This window comes from Salvelinus fontinalis, chromosome 11 (assembly GCF_029448725.1).
Source record: "Salvelinus fontinalis isolate EN_2023a chromosome 11, ASM2944872v1, whole genome shotgun sequence".
Classification (NCBI taxonomy): domain Eukaryota; kingdom Metazoa; phylum Chordata; class Actinopteri; order Salmoniformes; family Salmonidae; genus Salvelinus; species Salvelinus fontinalis.
Window position 1 is genome coordinate 14,809,644 of NC_074675.1, and position 20,576 is coordinate 14,830,219.

The 20,576-nt window shown below is 42.7% G+C and overlaps 1 protein-coding gene across 1 annotated transcript; it reads left to right on the forward strand.

Moving 5' to 3' along the window:
* Positions 1-8,045: 8,045 nt before the first annotated feature.
* Positions 8,046-20,467, forward strand: LOC129865128 (differentially expressed in FDCP 6-like). The gene is made up of 13 exons (XM_055937622.1): positions 8,046-8,204; positions 8,291-8,479; positions 9,765-9,905; positions 10,887-11,075; positions 11,714-11,944; positions 12,114-12,260; positions 17,229-17,337; positions 17,522-17,733; positions 17,839-17,946; positions 18,090-18,256; positions 18,537-18,738; positions 19,025-19,115; positions 19,255-20,467. Exons 2-13 carry the CDS (start codon positions 8,384-8,386, stop codon positions 19,452-19,454), a joined length of 1,893 nt encoding a protein of 630 aa, XP_055793597.1. The 5' UTR covers positions 8,046-8,204; positions 8,291-8,383; the 3' UTR covers positions 19,455-20,467.
* The last annotated feature ends 109 nt before the right edge of the window (positions 20,468-20,576 follow it).

Here is a 20,576-nt window from a genome sequence, read left to right on the forward strand (position 1 = left end):
GACCAAGGCCCTTCTCCCCCGATTGCTCAGATTTGCCGGGTTCAGGACCTTATATAGTCAGGAGTGTGCCTTTCCAAGTCATGTCCAATCAATTGAATTTACCACAGGTGGACTCCAATCAAGTTGTAGAAACATCTCAAGGATTTTCAATGGAAACAGGATGCACCCGAGCTCAATTTCAAGTCTCATAGCAAAGGGTCTGAATACTTATGTAAATAAGGTATTTCTGTTTTATTTTTTTATAAATTTGCTAACATTTCTAAAAACCTGTTTTCACTTTGTCATTATTGGGTATTGTGTGTAGATTGCTGCCAATTTTTTTTTTTTTCATCCATATTTGAATAAGGCTGTAACATAACAAAATGTGAAAATATTCAAGGGGTCTGAATACTTTCCGAAGGCACTGTATATAACTCAGTTCCAAAGTTCTGTGAGTGAGTGAGTGAGTGAGTGAGTGAGTGAGTGAGTGAGTGAGTGAGTCTCACCAGATGTCAACACAATTGAACATTAATGGGAGATTCTGGAGCGCCACCTGAAACAGCGTTTTCCACCATCATCAACAAAACAGCAAATGATGGAATATCTCGTAGAAGAATGGTGTCGCATCCCTCCAATAGTTTCATACACTTGTAGAATCTATGCCAAGGCACATTGAAGGTGTTCTGGCAGCCTGTGGTGGCCCAACGCCCTACTAAAACACTTTATCTGGGTGTTTCTTTTATTTTGGCAGTTCGCTGTATAATTACCCTCTAGTGGAAAATGTAGTTACCAGGTGAAAGCAAATTCTTAGTGGGCATCTAGCATTGCTTTCACCTGGATCATATTCATTAGTGCACACCGTATCAAAACGTTTTGCAACCGAAAAGAAAAAAAAGCGTTTCTTATTGGACAAATTTAATGAATACAGCTAGTGAATACATTTTTTTTTTTTACATTAAAATGTTTGGTCCATTTTATCAAGAGCGACTTATAGTAGTGAGTGCATGGCATTCTTCTTACTTTTTTTGCACTGGTCGCCCATGGGAATCGAACCCACAACCCTGGTGTTGCAAGCACCATGCTCTGACCCAACTGACCCCTACAATACAATCCTGTTATCTTGTCTAAGAGCAGATGAGGGCTAGAAAACGAGGAGAGCGGAAGCTACTGTAGACTGTTGAAATGTACCCATTTCTTTCACCTGTACTGTGTTTCAGATCAGTGAAGAGTGCAGGAGAGAAGACAGATCCCCTTTGTGAAGAAGAAGCCACTATAGACTATTGAGATGTACCCAATATGTGGGGGGACCATGGCTAGAATGAATCCAGCTTTTGTCAAATTAATGTCAAAAGTAGTTTTGTTGTGAATTTTAGCTAAACTCTAACCCTTTTCCTAACATTAGCTTGATTATCATAACTTGCTCCGGTAATTATCCTAAACTGCTGCATAAAAAGTCAAATCTGACGTTAATTTGTCAAAAGCAGGATCCCGCCTAGCCATGACCGGGGTCCAGGGTTTGCTTACACCTGTTCAGTTCTTTAAATCATTGCAGTCAGATGAAGGAAAGCTGATAAGGAGAGACATTCCTTATAGGAGTAAATTTCTTCCAACTATTGAGAAAAACTCCTCTACAGACAAATCAGTTGAATGCCGTTGACTTTTTTCATGGGTCCTCCTATGTGTGCACGCATCATTTTGTTATGGGTGTTATATTAAAGTTGATGGATATATGGAATGATCAGATCATGATATTTCACTCTTTCACATCGAGGCTTGGTGATTATCGAGGCCGGGAGTGTTGGAAAGCTATTTCAAATCCTGAGGAACTATCATTCGCCATGGATGTTAAAGAAACAGACTTCCTTGACTTACTGTGTGAGGTCAAGAAAAAAATGACTGCGAAGCTCAGATTATTAGTGGTGTACGTGGTGAGTTATGACAATCACGAAATCTGACATTGCAAAATAGACACTTTCCTACTTTTGCATGCAGCAGGCCAGGTACGTCTACTTCTGTGCGTGCTCAGGCGCACGCTCCCTCGACTTTATCAGGACAGAGAACATGCTCACGGAGCACTCCAAACAAAAGACAATAAACAAATATTTGACTAAACTTGTAATTGTTATGAAATTTACCAAAACTTGTTTCTCAATAGTGTAGGAGGTTGTGAACTCAACACCGTAAACAACATAATGAGAACGGTAAATGACTATAGTTAATACATGCATTAACAGAAATGAATGTAAATGACACGGGATTAACGGTACATTTACTAGGCCTACTGGTGTCGTGTCTCTGGCTATCATTAAATGTGAAGACTGTTATTTTATCAAATTAATTCTATAATTATTATTACGTGATTAAACTAATCATGTAAATTTAATTAACTAGGAAGTTGGGGAATCACGGAAAATCTTCAGATTACAGTTATAATTTTCCAAATATAACTCAATTAGTCTTCTATTAATGAATTATTCTTTCCAAACGTCGTAAATTGTTGGTTATCTGCACGAATCCAGCCTAAACTATGAATCATCCATACACCAATTGGCTTAATCATTTATTTACTAACTAACTAAATAATCACAGAAATGCATAACAAACAAACAGTATATTGGTTACTAACAATGATAGGGAAGATCCCATAGTGGGCTAAACCGATAAAGGAGCGGGAAAGACAAAATGGATCACTACACACAGTGGATAATTATATAATAATTATTGAAATGCTAATCCTTTGCACATGAACGTTCACTCAATCGGGAATAATTGCAATCAATATATTTACGCCCATCTGTTGTTGTGATCTTCTCTGTTGGAATTTTCGGTCCGTCTGCTGAAGAGTCAGTTCATCAGAGAGTCTCTGGTTACTTCCCTAGAAGTCACAGAAGTCAGAAGACAGAAGTCTTTCATGGTTGTAGCTCTATCGGCGGCTCCTGATAGCGTCTGTTGTAATGGATACGTCAGGCGTCCATTGTTCTTAGTATAGATGTTTCGTCGGTTTTCGCATCCTAGGTTTACATAATTTGTAGGTGCAGTCTAGTAATTAGTATCTAAGATTTGCTCTTATTCTGTAGGGATCAATAGTCTCAGAGTTTAACCATTTCCAGCTGTGTAGCCAATGCTCCACGTGGTATGGTTAGGAATTCAACAACCATTGCAACCATAGTTTACACCAGGGTTTGCGTGGTCTGATGTGAATTGGGTAAAGGGGGCTCTTATAGAAATGTAGAAAAGGGGTTGGTTCATCATTTCCAACCAATGCCTATTCACTTGGGTGTGGCCACTGAGTGAGCATATTTTACTTATGAAAACAATTCTGTCATTTTAAATGTTAACATCATTTCGTAAATACTTTCATCTTCACTCATTCACTTTATACAATAATTAGATGCAAACCTCATAACTGAGGCACCTGTATAAACAGAGTTTGGGTAATGTGGCTGTATTGTCTTTCATGAGGTGACAAACATGAAACAAAACGGACCAGGTCGTAGCTGGCTTCTCCACCGACCATTTATACATTCTCCAAAATAGGAATATTGTTCAGTTCCCAAATTCTGGGATGGAGTAGAATTGGGCCGGAGAATCCCTTTGTCTTACAGTGAAACTCTCCCTCCATACTGCATGGCCAGGGAGAGTCTCTTTACAGAATTTCTGAGAGTGTGGTTAAGTTGTAAAACTGCCCCCCCCCCTCCCCTCCTAACAGGAGAGGGGTGGGGGGGGGGGGTTGTTCACATCTCTGCTAGCCAATTCACTGAAAAGGCTAGCTTCATGACATTGGAAAACATATGTAATGGGGAATTGATCAAAAATAAGCAATCGAAGAGGAAACTATTCCCACAATGAAACAATGAATGCACAAGAATTAGCGGGAAACAGCTGAGCGCATTCTGGAGAGCTGAGTGCATTCATTCCAGAGAGACAAGCCATATCTTCGCCACACATCTAGTGATTGACTTGGACTAAAATAGATGCCGGTACTCCTTTTTGGTGTCGGGGTACTGTTTATATTTAGGTGCAGGAACTGTACAATACTTTTGATATAATATTTATAAGATGTGCAGGAACTCAAGCAGTAGAAAATGTAAGGTTCTGGTACTCAGTTCTGGTGAGCTCCTGCCCAAGTCAAGCACTGCACACACACCTCCCCTACTTCTTGTTGCAACATTTTAAATGCTTATAACTAACAGCCGCAACTCAATCATGTAGGACTATTACATAAATTGCATAGTTTATTTACAAAAAAGTACATTTATAAAAAAGCACACTGCAATTTGACATACCAGGTATCAAGCAGAAATGGACTTGAAAAGTAAAAATACATTTGGTGCCCATCAATATTACAAACTTACAGTATCATATTTATCCTCATATAAACTCAGCAAAAAAAGAAACTGCCCTTTTTCAGGACCCTGTCTTTCAAAGATAATTCATAAAAATCCAAATAACTTCACAGATCTTCAAAGTGAAGGGTTTAAACACTGTTTCCCATGAACCATAAACAATTAATGAACATGCACCTGTGGAACGGTCATTAAAACAATAACAGTTTACAGATGGTAGGCAATTAAGGTCACAGTTATGAAAACTTAGGACACTAAAGAGGCCTTTCTACTGACTCTGAAAAACACCAAAATGAAGATGCCCAGGGTCCCTGCTCATCTGCGTGAATGTGCCTTTGGCATGCTGCAAGGAGGCATGAGAACTGCAGATGTGGCCAGGGCAATAAATTGCAATGTCTGTACTGTGAGACACCTAAGACAGCGCTACAGGGAGACAGGACAGACAGCTGATCGTCCTCGCAGTGGCAGACCACGTGTAACAACACCTGCACAGGAACGGTACATCCGAACATCACACCTGCGGGACAGGTACAGGATGGCAACAACAACTGCCCAAGTTACACCAGGAACGCACAATCCCTCCATCAGTGCTCAGACTGTCCACAATAGGCTGAGAGAGGCTGGACTGAGGGCTTGTAGGCATATTGTAAGGCAGGTCCTCACCAGACATCACCGGCAACAACGTTGCCTATGGGCACAAACCCACCGTTGCTGGACCAAACAGGACTGGCAAAAAGTGCTCTTCACTTACGAGTCGCGGTTTTGTCTCACCAGGGGATATGGTCGGATTCGCGTTTATCGTCGAAGTAATGAGCGTTACACCGAGGCCTGTACTCTGGAGAGGGATCGATTTGGAGGTGGATGGTCCGTCATGGTCTGGGGCGGTGTGTCACAGCATCATTGGACTGAGCTTGTTGTCATTGCAGGCAATCTCAACGCTGTGCGTTACAGGGAAGATATCCTCCTCCCTCATGTGGTACCCTTCCTGCAGGCTCATCCTGACATGACCCTCCAGCATGACAATGCCACCAGCCATACTGCTTATTCTGTGCGTGATTTCCTGCAAGACACGAATGTCAGTGTTCTGCCATGGCCAGCAAAGAGCCCGGATCTCAATCCCATTAAGCACGTCTGGGACCTGTTGGATCAGAGGGTGAGGGCTAGGGTCATTTCCCCCAGAAATGTCCTGGAACTTGCAGGTGCCTTGGTGGAAGAGTGGGGTAACATCTCACAGCAAGAACTGGCAAATCTGGTGCAGTCCATGAGGAGATGCACTGCAGTATTTAATGCAGCTGGTGGCAACACCAGACACTGACTGCTACTTTTGATTTTGACCCCCCCCCCCCCTTTCAGGGACACATTATTCAATTTCTGTTAGTCACATGTCTGTGGAACTTGTTCAGTTTATGTCTCAGTTGTTGAATCTTGTATGTTCATACAAATATTTACAAATGTTAAGTTTGCTGAAAATAAACGCAGTTGACAGTGAGAAGGCATTTCTTTTGTTGCTGAGTTTATATTATGTTAACTAATAGCAAAGAAATGTTTTGGAATTGGCCTAATCAAGACCAAATAAAATCTGTGTGACATGATACCCTTTGGATTTATCATTTTAGAATGTCAGTGTACTAGCTAGTACACAGTGCAGGTTTTAATCATGACCAGAGGGACCACCTAAATGCCAAATTATCCCTGGTAGATTTAAAACAGCATAATTCTGCGGTTCTGGTGAGAACTGGCAAAATGTTCACAAACTCATCCATGTTGAGGGAGCGTGCCCTCCGAGGTGACTTATCCTGTCATCAACCATTGTTGTCCTAAGGTGGGTTTTAATCAGTTTTAAAGCTGAGAAGCTTCTCTCGCAAGAAGCCCTGCTGACTGGAGTAACAGAAATCTTACAAAGTCGAAATAGCTCATGGAAGACCTCTTTATAAGGTTCTAGAAACACAACAAAGTCAAGGAGAGTAGACGTCTGTCCTGACCACTTTTCTCTCTCCTATTTGAGTAACGTTAACAGATTGATAATAACAGTTGTTCGTTTTGAGTTCAAGTACTGAATGTTAACTTGCTGAACACAGACAGCTGTAGCCTACTAGTTACCCCACATTAGCTAAACATTCATATACTGTAACTTACGACACTGCACTGTATATGAGTGTATTACTAGCACAGATGTAAACATAATGTTAGGCTAAATTGGGAACCGATCTCTCTCATCTGATTAACTGTCTGTTAATGGAGCCAAAGGTCTAACGTTAACTTACACAGTGACTCAACTTTTGTAAAAGTTGTTCAGGAAACCTAAACCCGATGCTAAACCTTAAAATTTACTTCAAATATGATGCTTTCGCCAATCACGAAAAGAGCTCATGGAGCCGCCGAATGTCAAAATAAATGCTTCTTTCAACAAGAGGTGAAATTAGATGTCAATCAGCATCAAACTGGCAGTAGCGAATGGAATTTTGGGGTGACACCCAGGGTGCCACCCCGGACACCCCTCTGTCCACAGCTATTTAAAAAGAAAAGAAAAAAAGAGGCTAATGATCCTCATCCTCCCTGGTGAAATATTTCGAATGATTTTATTTAGACAGGAGTAATTATATAATTTTGGCGAAAGCTCAATTTACTTTAGGGGAATCCAGCATCCTAACAGTGACTGTGCACCCGCTAACCTTCCTTTCCATTTCGCAAGAGGCTGAAACAAGAGATCTGTATATAATGACGAGACGCTGCTGTCTCCGCCCTAACAATGGTAGTCTTTGTCCCAAAGGGGGGAAGACATCCGATTATCTTATGTCTGCATATTATGCCCATAAAAACGCATTGTCTTACTCTGGACAGATTTGGGCGAGAGTGAGCCCTCTCGCTTCGCTTCTTCCTTTCTGCTGAAACTATGTTTGCGGAGAAAGCATTCGAGCGAGTGAAACAGTGCCCCTCTATGAGTAGCCCATGTATCTGACGATGGCTGGACAGAACTAGTATGACATGTTATTCTCTTTTGGTCCAGACAGCATCAGATACATGGTCTACACATACTGAGACAGCGGGGCGCTGTTTCGCTCGCGCGGATGCTTTAACTGAGATCGATGCGTCTTTCTGTCCGCGTACGTCGCGGTCAAAGTCAAATAAACTATCAATATTTAAATATTTTATTTGGACTGGCAAGGTGTACGGTAGAGCGGGCTTTTAAGGAAACAACTTGTGAGTTTGTGGACGTATGAGAGTGTGACTCAAACCCAGAGTGGCTGCTGGGGGATGTACGCGTGGTGGGTGATAACGCCGACTGCGTCTTTCTTTTTCCCGACGCAGTTAAGCCAAAACCACGCCAAGTTATTCTGAATAACCGGTGTTCTACAGCCTTGAGCGCTCTCCAAGTCCGGAAGTGAATATCACGAAGCGCGAAATGTCAGTCACTGTTTAATAACATTTACCCTTGTATTTCAAGATTGAAAAATATAATAACATAATGTAGTGGGCCAAACTAGCCATTAACATCCCTTAACGCTCAAAGACAGATTCAATGGTTGTAGCATTGCTTATTCGACTGAATGATTAGCTAATACATATTTGAGAAATTATGAATTGTAAGCATATGATTTTACCTGATAATAGACTACTATTGATAATATAACTTCAAACAACACTAGCTTGCCAGTGGGAGCGTAGTAGAACGCCTCTCTGAAAAACGGGGCGTGGTTTTGTCTTAACTGCGTTGGGGAAAAGTCGCATGTATATCAATGACATCAACCAAGAGCTGGGGGTAATTTACCACCACCCACTTGAAAGAGAGGTCAATCATTTACAAGGATGCCAGAGTTTTCCAAAGTCTTTCGAAGTTTTAACTTTGAGTGACCTAAAACATAATTATAGGTTTATAAGGTACGTAGTATTTTACTTTGGTTACATAATTTTTCCTCTCTTCTCCACCCCTTTTCTTAACATGTCCTGTTCGCCTTCTCGTTAAGTGCTTCCACTTCAGTTTACAATACTGATATCACTGTGCTGTGCACAACTCCGCTCGCTTCGGGAATGTAGACGCAAATACGTCTGTCTCCACAATGGAACTGCAATCCGAACTGCTCAAGTCCATCTGGTACGCGTTCACATCGCTGGACATGGAGAAATGCGGCAAAGTATCGAAGTCCCAGCTGAAGGTTAGATTTGAAGTGTAATATTTCCAAGTGCTGAGTTTTATAATAATGAAATGGGCGTTGAATTGCTTCTGTGCCTCTGGCGCCAGCTTGTTACTCATAGCCTACAATTCACATAATAATATCCACATAATCGTTTGTTTAGATAACCTTATAAACAAACATTTTGAGGTTTGAAGATCTGATCAAGATAGCCTAAAAAATACATTGTTAGCCTCTTACAAGTTATTATATTAGGCTATAATACATTATTCTGCTTGAATCTAGGGATGTATGCCATGTGTAAAGTTAACAGTCCACCAGTAAAAATAATAATTTGCATGGATCATGCAGGAATACTGCTCAGTATGAGAAACATGCACATGAAAACATTCTCACTCACACACAATTTGGATACATTGGTGTCTTTAATACGTGGATGCACCCTCATGAGTGTGTATCTATGAAACCCTCTTTCAGTGAGTAATCACAACAGCGGCAGCCTACACACAGAAATGGGAGCATTAAAGTCAGTCGATAGTCACCTATGCCCTCGTTTCAAAGTCCAGGACTGGCCCTCTCCCTTTACTGCAGTCAACCTGTACACATGACAACATATCAGAGTTTACTGTACAACAGAAACAGACGGTGCTGTGTGTTCAGACATCTTCCCCAGTCATCTTCCCCTTCACTTAGTCTCTGGCCTGTCGAGTTCAAACAAGTTGCGTTCTCCCTTTGGTGAGAATCCCAGGAAATAGCAGGCAGGTGTTCAGACATGCTCACACCGAGGGGGCTGTGTGTGTGTGTGTGTGTGTGTGTGTGGGTGTCAGTCAGTCAGTCAGTCAGTCAACAGAGGCCTGCAATGTTGTTTACACTGCTTGCTTTGGTTTTTATCATTGACCGCTTTGTTTTTTCATATGATTTGAGATGATTAGAAGTTGTGAACTATTTCAGTAACCACTTACATACTGTATATAAATATAGGAATAGTAGATGTAATATTGACAGTAACATTATACATTTAAAGGGTCATTTTTGGGAGATTCTCATTTGGCCAAAAGACCATCCTCTCCTCGAATCCTCTGTCCTCTCTCCTTGGTGACCCGGAAACCGCTAAGTTGTAGAGTGGTTGAGGATAGTGTCAATTAGTTTAAAACGGAGGAGTGTCCTCGCTTTTTCAAAAGGAGGTGAGGAGAGGACAACTGAGGACAGAGGAGTTGAGCGAACCAATTGAGAATCTCCCTTTGACACAGGCATTTTCTTCATTTCTCTCACTCTCTCTCTGTGTCTGTGTGTGTGCATGTCGCAGGTTCTCTCCCACAACCTGTATACGGTGTTTAACATCCCTCACGACCCCGTGGCACTGGAGGAACACTTCCAAGACGATGACGATGGACCGGTGTCAAAACATGGCTACATGCCCTACCTCAACAAATACATACTGGCCAAGGTAAACTACCTCAACAAATACGTACTGGCCAAGGTAAACTACCTCAACGAATACGTACTGGCCAAGGTAAACTACCTCAACAAATACATACTGGCCAAGGTAAACTACCTCAACGAATACGTACTGGCCAAGGTAAACTACCTCAACAAATACATACTGGCCAAGGTAAACTACCTCAACAAATACATACTGGCCAAGGTAAACTACCTCAACAAATACGTACTGGCCAAGGTAAACTACCTCAACAAATACATACCGGCCAAGGTAAACTACCTCAACAAATACATACTGGCCAAGGTAAACTACCTCAACAAATACATACCGGCCAAGGTAAACTACCTCAACAAATACATACCGGCCAAGGTAAACTACCTCAACAAATACATACTGGCCAAGGTAAACTACCTTAACAAATACATACTGGCCAAGGTAAACTACCTCAACAAATACATACTGGCCAAGGTAAACTACCTCAACAAATACATACTGGCCAGGGTAAACTACCTCAACAAATACATACTGGCCAAGGTAAACTACCTCAACAAATACATACTGGCCAAGGTAAACTACCTCAACAAATACATACTGGCCAAGGTAAACTACCTCAACAAATACATACTGGCCAAGGTAAACTACCTCAACAAATACATACTGGCCAAGGTAAACTACCTCAACAAATACATACTGGCCAAGGTAACCATCCCATCATACTCAATTGAGGATTTTCACATTGAGATGAGTGAATTCCAGTCCATTCAGGAGATGAATTGCACTTGATCTTGATCTTAGTTCACCCAAAATTACATATTGGTTTCCTTAACCTGTGAGCAAAACCGAAGCATGCATTGCTGTCTTACCTTGTCCATAGACTGCTTACAGAGTATAGAAACCAATATGTAATTTGGGTGAACTATCCGTTTAATATCTAAAACTCTTTACCAGTACTAATGAACAAATGAACCCCTGGTGTGCTGCACCCAGGTCAAAGAGGGTGCATACGATAAGGAGACGTTTGACGACCTGTGCTGGATGATGACCATGAAGAAAAACTACAGACCTACCAGTGGCCAGGGGGGGCTGCTGTGCTCCCTGAGAGACTGCTTCAAACTTTTCTGTCTCTTCAACCTGCTCTCGGAGGACCACTACCCACTCATCATGATTCCACAGGAGGTGAGGGGGTTGGAGGGATGAGGGGGCCAGGGAGAGACTGACCTCCATTGGCACATTTAAATATAAAGCCAAATAGTATCTTTCAGAGAGAAAAGAGATGTACAGGTAGAGAGGAAATAGTTAATCTGAAAAAGAGGGAGGGAGAATAGAGGGTTAATAGACACACGTACTGTATATAAACAGTAAGAGAATAGTTGTAGTTATGCAGTCCAGTGGCCATTTTGACTACACTGTGTGCTTTGACGCTTGCAGTATACAAACTGTATGTTCATCGATTAGCCCCTTGCTCAGTGGAGGCTGCTGAGGGGAGGACGGCTCATAATAATAGCTGGAACGAGCCCGTCCTCCTCAATTATGGTGCCACAATCCTCCGGTGCATTTTCTAAAATATCTCTACTCTAGGTCCTTACTTCCTGTTCTCCTCCCCCTAAGCAGGAAGTCAGAGTAGAATAAACCAATAGGAGGGAGGTTTAGTTTCCTGTTGATAACATCTGCAGGCTTTATGAAGATGTGTTGCAACTTGCTGACCACAGCATTATCCCTTTACTAGATCACTTTCTGAATATGGGTCCCAGCAAATTCGCCCATAGAAGGATAAAGATATTTTCTGACTTGTACGCACGCACACACACACGCAGGTGGAGTACCTGATGAAGAAAATCTCCACTGCGATGAACCAGGAGTGGGATGGCAAGCCCCTGGAGGACCTGCTATCCCAAAATGCCTCTGTCCAGGAGGAGGGCATGTCGGTGTGGGTGTTCCTGGATCACATGGGCGCCGGGAGGCTGCTGAGGGTCAGCAATGCGGGTGCCTTCAGTCTGGCTTTGGACCAGGTCTTCTTTGAGATGTACCACAACGTCCTCAAGAGGGTGAGTTGGTGGGACTGTATGGATGTGGGGCTGTGTGTGTGGGCTGTTTTTCTGTGTGTGTGTGTGTGTGTGTGTGTATATGTGTGTTTGCGCTGAATGAAATTCACATTACAGGGACAATGATTGATCCCTCTCTCTCCCTCTCTCTCGGTCTGTCTCTCTCTCGCAGGGTTACATGTGGAAAAAGGGACATGTGCGCAGGAACTGGATGGAGCGTTGGTTTGTACTCAGGCCATCCTTCATGGCCTACTACGCCAGCGAGGACCTGAAAGACAAGAAGGGAGAGATTCCATTGGACCAGTATTGTGTTGTGGAGGTAATCTTGTTTTTCTGGTTTATCTTTCAATCCACAAAAATCTTGGCTAGGGTAATACATTTTTTTTGTTAATGGCTGAGTGAATCGCTACTGTGTACCTGAGACTGAGAAGTACACTATATATACAAAAGTATGTGGACACAAAAGTAAATCGAGCACACAGCCATGCAATTTCCATAGACAAACATTGGCAGTGGAATGGCCTTACTGAAGTGCTCAGTGACATTCAACTTGGCACAAGTCAGTTTGTCATATCTGCCCTGCTAGAGCTGCCCCGGTCAACTGTAAGTACTGTTATTGTGAAGTGGAAACGTCTAGGAGCAACAACGGCTCAGCCGGAAAAAGTTCACAGAACGGGACCGCCAGCTGCAAAAAATCCTCTGTACTCAGTTGCAACACTCACTACCGAGTAATAAACTGCCTCTGGAAGCAACGTCAGCACAAGAACTGTTTGTCTGGAGCTTCATGAAATGGGTTTCCATTGCCGAGCAGCCGCACACAAGCCTAAGATCACCATGCTCAATGTCAAGCGTCTGCTGGAGTGGTGTAAAGCTCGCCGCAATTGGACTATGGAGCAGTGGAAACGCGTTCTCTGGAGTGATTAATTATACTTCACCATCTGGCAGTCCGACAGACATCTGGGTTTGGCAGATGCTAGGAGAGCGCTACCTACCCAAATGCATAGTGCCAACTGTAAAGTTAGGTAGAGGAGGAATAATGGTCTTGGGCTGTTTTTCACGGTTTGGCCTATGCACCTTAGTTCCAGTGAAGGGAAATCTTAACGCTACAGTATACAATGACATTCTAGACGATTCTGTGCTTCGAAATTTGTGGCAAGAGTTTGGGGAAGGCCCTTTTCATGTTTCAGCATGACAATGCCGCCGTGCACAAAGCCAGGTCCATACAGAAATGGTTTGTCAAAATCGATGTGGAAGAACTTAACTGGCCTACACAGAGTCCTGACTCCAACCCCATCAAACACCTTTGTGATTAATTGGGATGCAGACTCCGAGCCAGACCTAATCGCCCAACATCAGTGCCCACCTGACAAATGCTCTTGTGGCTGAATGGAAGCAAGTCCCTGCAGCAATGTTCCAACATCTAGTGGAAAGCCTTCCCAGAAGAGTGGAGGCTGTTATAGTAGCAAATGGGGGACCAACTCCATGTTAATGCCCATGATTTTGGAATGAGATGTTCGACGAGCAGATGTCCACATACTTTGTCATGTTTTGTATTTTTTTTATTCAACTTTTATTTCTACAGGGTGGGTCACCATTGAGACCAGGGTCTAATTTGAAAGGGATCCCTGTGAACATTAACATACAATAAATAATATCAATACAAGAAATAAAACAGGATTAATCAAAACAAACACAATTCTCACATCACCTCCCTTAAACTCCATCTAAGCTGTCCAATGGAGAGCAGTGAGTCTAATTTCAAGGTGACCTGAAGGCTATTCCATGAGCTGGATCTTCAGTTAATATGAGAGCTGATATAGTGGGGGGAGTCTCTGAAAAACCGCTTTATGTACAAAAAGTAGCCAGTGCTGGACCCTTCTGGTAGTTAGAGACTCCCAGCCAACAGAACTATACACAATGCAGTGATGTGTAACATTGTCCCCAGTGATAAAGCAAAGTGCTGAATGCTAGTTTGAATCTAAAGGTTTTAAAGCAGAGGCTGCCACATGCATGTAGATTACATCACCATAATCAAGTACTGGGAGAAGCGTTGCTTGAACAATCTTCCTTCTACTTTCCAAAGTGAGGCAGGATTGATTTCTATAAAAGAAACCAATGTTAATTCTCAACTTTCTTGTCAGTTTGTCAATGTGTGTTTTTAAAAGACAGCTTATCAATCCAAACACCCAAACACTTATAATGGAGGACTTGTTCAATTTGGGCTAATTTCAATCAAATCAAAGTTTATTTGTCACGTGTGCCGAATTCAACTGGTGTAAATGCTTACTTACAGGCTCTAGCCAATAGTGCAAAAAAGGTATTAGGTGAATAATAGGTAGGTAAAGAAATAAAAACAACAGTAAAAAGACAGGCTGTATACAGTAGCGAGGCTATAAAAGTAGCGAGGCTACATACAGACACCGGTTAGTCAGGCTGATTGAGGTAGTATGTACATGTAGATATGGTTAAAGTGACTATGCATATTTGATAAACGGAGAGCAGCAGCAGTGTAAAAGAGAGGTTGCCGGGGGGGGGGCTCACAATGAAATTAGGAGTCTTATGGCTTGGGTAAAAACTGTTGAAGCATTTTTGTCCTAGACTTGGCACTCCGGTACCGCTTGCCATGCGGTAGTAGAGAGAACAGTCTATGACTGGGGTGGCTAGGGTCTTTGACAATTTTTAGGGCCTTCCTCTGACACCACCTGGTGTAGAGGTCCTGGATGGCAGGCAGCTTAGCCCCGGTGATGTACTGGGCCGTACGCACTACCCTCTGTAGTACCTTGTGGTCAGAGGCTGAGCAATTGCCGTACCAGGCAGTGATGCAACCAGTCAGGATGCTCTCGATGTTGCAGCTGTAGAACCTTTTGAGGATCTCAGGACCCATGCCAAATCTTTTTAGTTTCCTGATGGGGAATAGGCTTTGTGGTGCCCTCTTCACGACTGTCTTGGTGTGTTTGGACCATTGTAGTTTGTTGTTGATGTGGACACCAAGGAACTTGAAGCTCTCAACCTGCTCCACTACAGCCCCGTCGATGAGAATGGGGGCGTGCTCGGTCCTCCTTTTCCTGTAGTCAATGTGCAAATATGTAGGTCCTCAAAGTTAATATTACGAGACCTGGAGACCAACATAAACTTGGTTTTATTAGTATTTAGCACTAGTTTAGATCAGTAAGCAATTTTTGAATAGAGTCAAAACCATGCTGAAGGTTATGAATGGCCTGCTCTTAAGAGGGGGAACAGGAGTAAATAACTGTATCATCCACATAGAGATGAATGTTACAGGTTTTAACAGATAGACCAATATTATGTATAGAAATAGTGAAGAGAACAGGGCCAAAAATCGACCCCTGCGGCATACCTTAAATAATATTGAGGAAGCTAGATTTAATACCGTCAGTACAAGTTGTGTCCTCTCCATTAGATAGTTATTGAACCAACTGCAAGATGCCTGATCTAACATATTTCACACAACCTTTGTACAAGTAAGAAATGGTCAGCAGTATCAAATACTTTTGACAGGTCAATAAATAAGGCAGCACAATGATTTTTATGGTGTAAACAATATAGCACATCATCTAGACAAGTATAGCTGCTGAAACAGTGCTATGTCTGTTAATCCGTCTGCATATTTCAAGACATGACATATGGGGGTGTAGTGAGATACCCAAAAGGCTGGATGATTCTCTTGTCATCACTCATCCTTGAAAAAAGGTATACTATACTGAACAAAAATATCCACCTGACAGGTGTGGCATATCAAGAAGCTGATTAAACAGTATGATTATTACACATGTGTACCTTGTGCTGAGGACAATAAAAGGCCACTCTAAAATGTGCAGTTTTGTCACACCGCACAATGCCACAGATGTCTCAAGTTAAGGGAGCATACAATTGGCATGCTGACTGCAGGAATGTCCACTAGAGCTGTTTTTGAGGCATCTGTTTCTCAAACTAGACACTACTGTACTTGTCTCCTTGCTCAGTTGTGCCCCGGGGCCTTCCACTCCTCTTTCTATTCTGATTAGGACTATAAATTCTAACTAGCATAAATTGGGCATTATCACCAAGGGCCACATTTAGAACTAGACATTCAAACTGCTTAGGGACAGAGGTAGTGAGAGATACAGAAACATTTAAGTTGTCCTTTGTAAATATGGCGACACCTCTGTCAGATCCAAAACATTATAACCAGCTAGAGACACATCATTATCCGGCACAGTCTCATTTAGCCAAGTTTCCCTCAACCCCTCCCATCTATCTTTGAACACCATCCAGTTTTTTCTATTAGCCATATATTTTTCAACTGTGCTATGTTTCACAAAAGTTCTGAACCTTTCTATTCTCATAGTTTGTACAGATTGTAAATTAAATTTTAAAAAATTGCTAAAATTATTATTATATTAATTGATTGTCAATGACTTTTCAAATCACCCAGCAGTGCTATTTGCAGAGTTAGCTCCAAGTAAATGTTGCAATTCTTCAGCCATTCCTGAACCGGTGACCAAAAACAAGCCACATATGGACAGTACCAAAACAAATTATCTAATGATTCTGTCTTTTCGCAGCAAAATCTGCAGTGCTGAGATGGTTTTATCCCCTATATATAAAATGTAATTGGTTGCAAGAATTTTGTATAATCATTTAAATGGAACAATTTAAAGTTTTGAATCCGGTGTTGTTTTGTGTATCAGTTCATAAACCATGTGCCATGGAATTGGTGTATTGGAAATCTCTTCCCAACTATTTGGCAATCTATATGGCACAGCTGTTCATTTTTGGTCCTTAAATGAAACTGGTATACTTTTTTATTTATCATTTTCTTTAACCACTTTTGGTCTTTAATGCAGGGCCGACCGACAATTTCCTTACTCTTTCCCTCTTCCATTTATGATGTTTCAGATATTACCAGAATGTCCACATTGGTTTGAGAGGTCAGAGTTCAAGATCAAACTTCTGACATTTACATGAATCAGTCCAACGCCACAGCTGCAGGATTTCATATCAGACTCTAATATCAGCACATATGCTCAGTTGGTAACCCCTTATTTGAAAATACCATAGGGTTAGCTTGAATTGGTATAGATACAAGCTTGTCTAGAATTGTACCATTGGGCCTATATTTTGAACTAAGATGTGGATTACAACAAGAGTCAATGAGGGTTACCTGTTGCGAGCCTGATGCAAATACTGATCATTTATGGTTGGGATTACCTGAGCGGAACTTGGGGTGTTGATAAGTCAATGTCACCCTGGTAGTCAACCACCAGTTGTCCTCTCTTTGTCTTAGGCTATTCCAGACAGGGATGGGAAGCGTTGTCTCTTTTGTGTGAAGACCACCAGCAAGACCTATGAGATGAGTGCCGCCGACCAGAGACAGAGGGTGGAATGGACCCAAGGTGAGGGGATGTGAACAAGTGTAACGCCCTGCCTGAGACACAAGCCTAATTGTCGTCCTCGGACCAAGAGGATATCCTGTTGCCTTAATGGTTAAAACATTTGGGAGACCCCTCGGTTGAAAAGCATTAGGGAAGGAACATCACTTTTTTCTGATTCTCCTGTGTGTGTCTTTTCTCTCCCCAGCCTTGCAGACTGCCGTCCGTCTCCAGGGTGAGCGCAAGTCCTCCCTCCACCAGGAACTAAAGCTGAAGAGGCGGGTCCAGCGCGAGCAGAGTCAACGGGAGCGCAGCCTGAGCGCCAGCAGCAGCCACGGCAGCCAATCAGAAGAGCTTACCATTCAAGACCTGGAGAAGGAAAAGGAACGCCAAGGACAGGAGATAGAGAGTATTATTCAGGTGAGCAGGAGGGAGAGAGAGTGAGGCATTAAAGAGAAGGGGGGAAAGAGGGGGTAATGCATACAGTACCTAACATGACATCTAGGATGTATTTGTGTCCCACAGCACCAGCGAGAGGTGGAGGCACGGCGCAGGGAGGAGGAGGAGAAAGAGAGGGAGCAACAGAAGGAGGTCCAGAGAGAGTTGGAGAGACAGCTAGAGGAGGCAGAGAAGGTAAGATAATACTGAAGAATGAGGTTTATCAGTGTACCTATGTAGGTTCCCCAGATAAATGATTAGTGTGTGTGTGAGAGAGAGAGAATGCAGCCGGTGTACATGTATACGTGCCTGATTGCCTGCCTGCGTGTGTTCCCCAGTTGCGGGAGAGCATGCAGGCTGAGATGGCAGAGAAGGAGAAGGAGGCCGAGCAGCAGAGGAAGAGGATCCAGGAGCTGGAGCTAACCCAGCACAAACTGGAGGCTGCTCTCAACACAGAGATACAGGCCCACATGGAGGAGGAGAGAGTCAGGCTGGAGCTAGAAGGGTAACACGCCTACAAAAACGTATCTCAACACGGAGATACAGGCCCACATAGAGGAGAGAGTCAGGCACACACACGCAATTTTACACACACACACACACACACACACACGGACACACACACATGGCTGCAAGACTAAAGACACAGATCAGATCACCAAACGTCCCTGTCTATTGCAGTAGAATTGTCTTCTGTGTACTTATATCCCTCATCCTCTCTCCTAACTATCCTTGTCTCCCTTTCTACTGTCTCTACCGTTGTCCTCCTTCCTCTCCTTTCCCAGAGTACTGCAGGCAGAGGAGGAGAAGAGCAGGCAGTGTCTGCTCCTCCAGGAGCAGCAGGAGGCATCCCGCCACTTCAGCCCCATGGAGGAGGCCCCAAACAGAGCTAAGGAAGAGCGGCCGGCCCCCTCTGCCCTCCACTACGCCTCCCAGGAGCTCCAGAGCCTCCGAGAGACCCGAGAAAGGAGTCACCAGCACCTGGAGGTGAGAGAGAGGAGATGAGAGGAAGAGGTGGCAGGAGGTGAGGGGAGAGCAGGATAAGGCTATTGTTCAGGATCTTTTTAGGTGGGAATCTTGCTACATTGGACTTTAGGCAGCCATAATTTCCACAGTGAAAAAGCTTTATAGAATTATTTGCAGGTGGAATTGTTGCATAGGGCACCTATAAGTCAATAACACCTAGTAAATGATAGATGGTAAAACAAAGTGCAACTGACATCAACTTTAACTGTGTTCTCGTGTCCTTGTTTCCCTCTCTCTGGGTCTGTAGGAAGTTCAGGAGAAGCTACGTAAAGCCAGCTTCCATGTCCGACACTGGAACGTTCAGCTCAACCGCCTAATGAAACCCGTCGCTCCTGGGGGTAATGCTCTGCCATGTATTTCTCCCTCTCTCTGTGTGTGTGTGTGTTGCAATAAAAAAAAATACTACAATAAGAAATCAGATTTGATGGACAGTCAATAAAATATATTCAATATGGTATGCCATATCTTTTGCTACAGACAAGTTATCATCGTTGCCAGCAAAAATCACCTGCTCGAAACAGGAGGGGGCGTTAGCCAGCAGTGAGTTTATCGCTAAACTCCAACCAAGAGCCAATCAAGAAACTCAGCAAATACTTGAGAGCCAATCGGCTACAGAAGAGAAAGGACTACAGGAACAGGTGGAGGCTATCACCCTGTCAGACCCTGGGGAATCGTGATGTGTCATGGGTAAATTGTGACTGACTGATCTACAAATAATATTGTAGTTATTTATGATGCAAGGATCTTTGCAGATCAGTCATTCGGCAGTCGTCTGCACTGTCGTCTGCAATGTCGAACATTCCCAGTTGTTTTACATGTCAACAGTCTGGCCGAGTTCCTGCCCGACTAGATGTGCAGGTGTTGCATTGCATCAATCAATGGTTGTGTGCCACGTCATCGACTGTGCAGTCGGGCATCAGATTTCTACATCAATTGAGGTGCTTAGCTGATGTGTTAAATACCAATCCAGGCTTTGAAGATCTGGAATGTAGTCGGGGAGGAACTCGACCTCTACCAATGGTAGTGCTGACTAGGAGATGAGTAGGATCTGTAAAAAATAAATTAAAGGGAATTTGTCTTCCTATTAGAAAGTGCTTTGATCGAGGAGATACTACCTGTGCAATAAGAATGCTAATTTTAGTTTCTTCCTTCACAAAAAATATTCCGTTCCGTACGAACATGTCCCATGATGAGGACTATGATTCTTGACAGGTGGACCCAGTAGCCTATACACTACTTCAAGAACTGAGAAACACCTCATCAACCAACTGACTGTTCAGATTTCCATCTTGCTCGGGGACAACAGTCATTGTAAATGATAGAATACCGAGAATAAATGACAGGTTTGAATTTCTGTACAAAAGAAGTGCACATAATGGTATGTTGTGTGTGAACAAAGTGATTGCTCTCTTCTCCAAGGCAGTCTAACAAACCCATGTATGCCATTTTTTTGTCAGGAAAGGAAAAGTGTCATGTCAGGAAAAATCGGGACACGCAAATATGTACAGTCCCCTTTTGAAATAGGCCTAGTATTCAGCACAACACATTCTTGTTTTCCCTCTTTTATTCTTGAAATGCAATCTCTTTGAAGTAATGTCTTAAATCTGTGGCTCACATATGCCTAATATATTGACATATATTAAATATATGTAATATGTACTAATATTTAAAATAAAAATATCTAAATACATGTCTTACCCATGTCCATATGTCACATATAGTATTATACAGTATATCGAGTGGTTGATGTTTTTTCGAAGTTTAATATATTTGTTTGTGTAGGTAAGTAGGCCTACCAA

Excerpts from the sequence above, each read along its gene's own strand:
- LOC129865128 (XM_055937622.1), top strand. The coding sequence starts at position 8,384 with ATGGAACTGCAATCCGAACTGCTCAAGTCCATCTGGTACGCGTTCACA. Across the intron at positions 9,906-10,886 it reads ACAAATACATACTGGCCAAG|GTCAAAGAGGGTGCATACGA; the intron begins GTAAACTACCTC and ends TGCTGCACCCAG. Across the intron at positions 18,257-18,536 it reads GTCAGGCTGGAGCTAGAAGG|AGTACTGCAGGCAGAGGAGG; the intron begins GTAACACGCCTA and ends CTCCTTTCCCAG.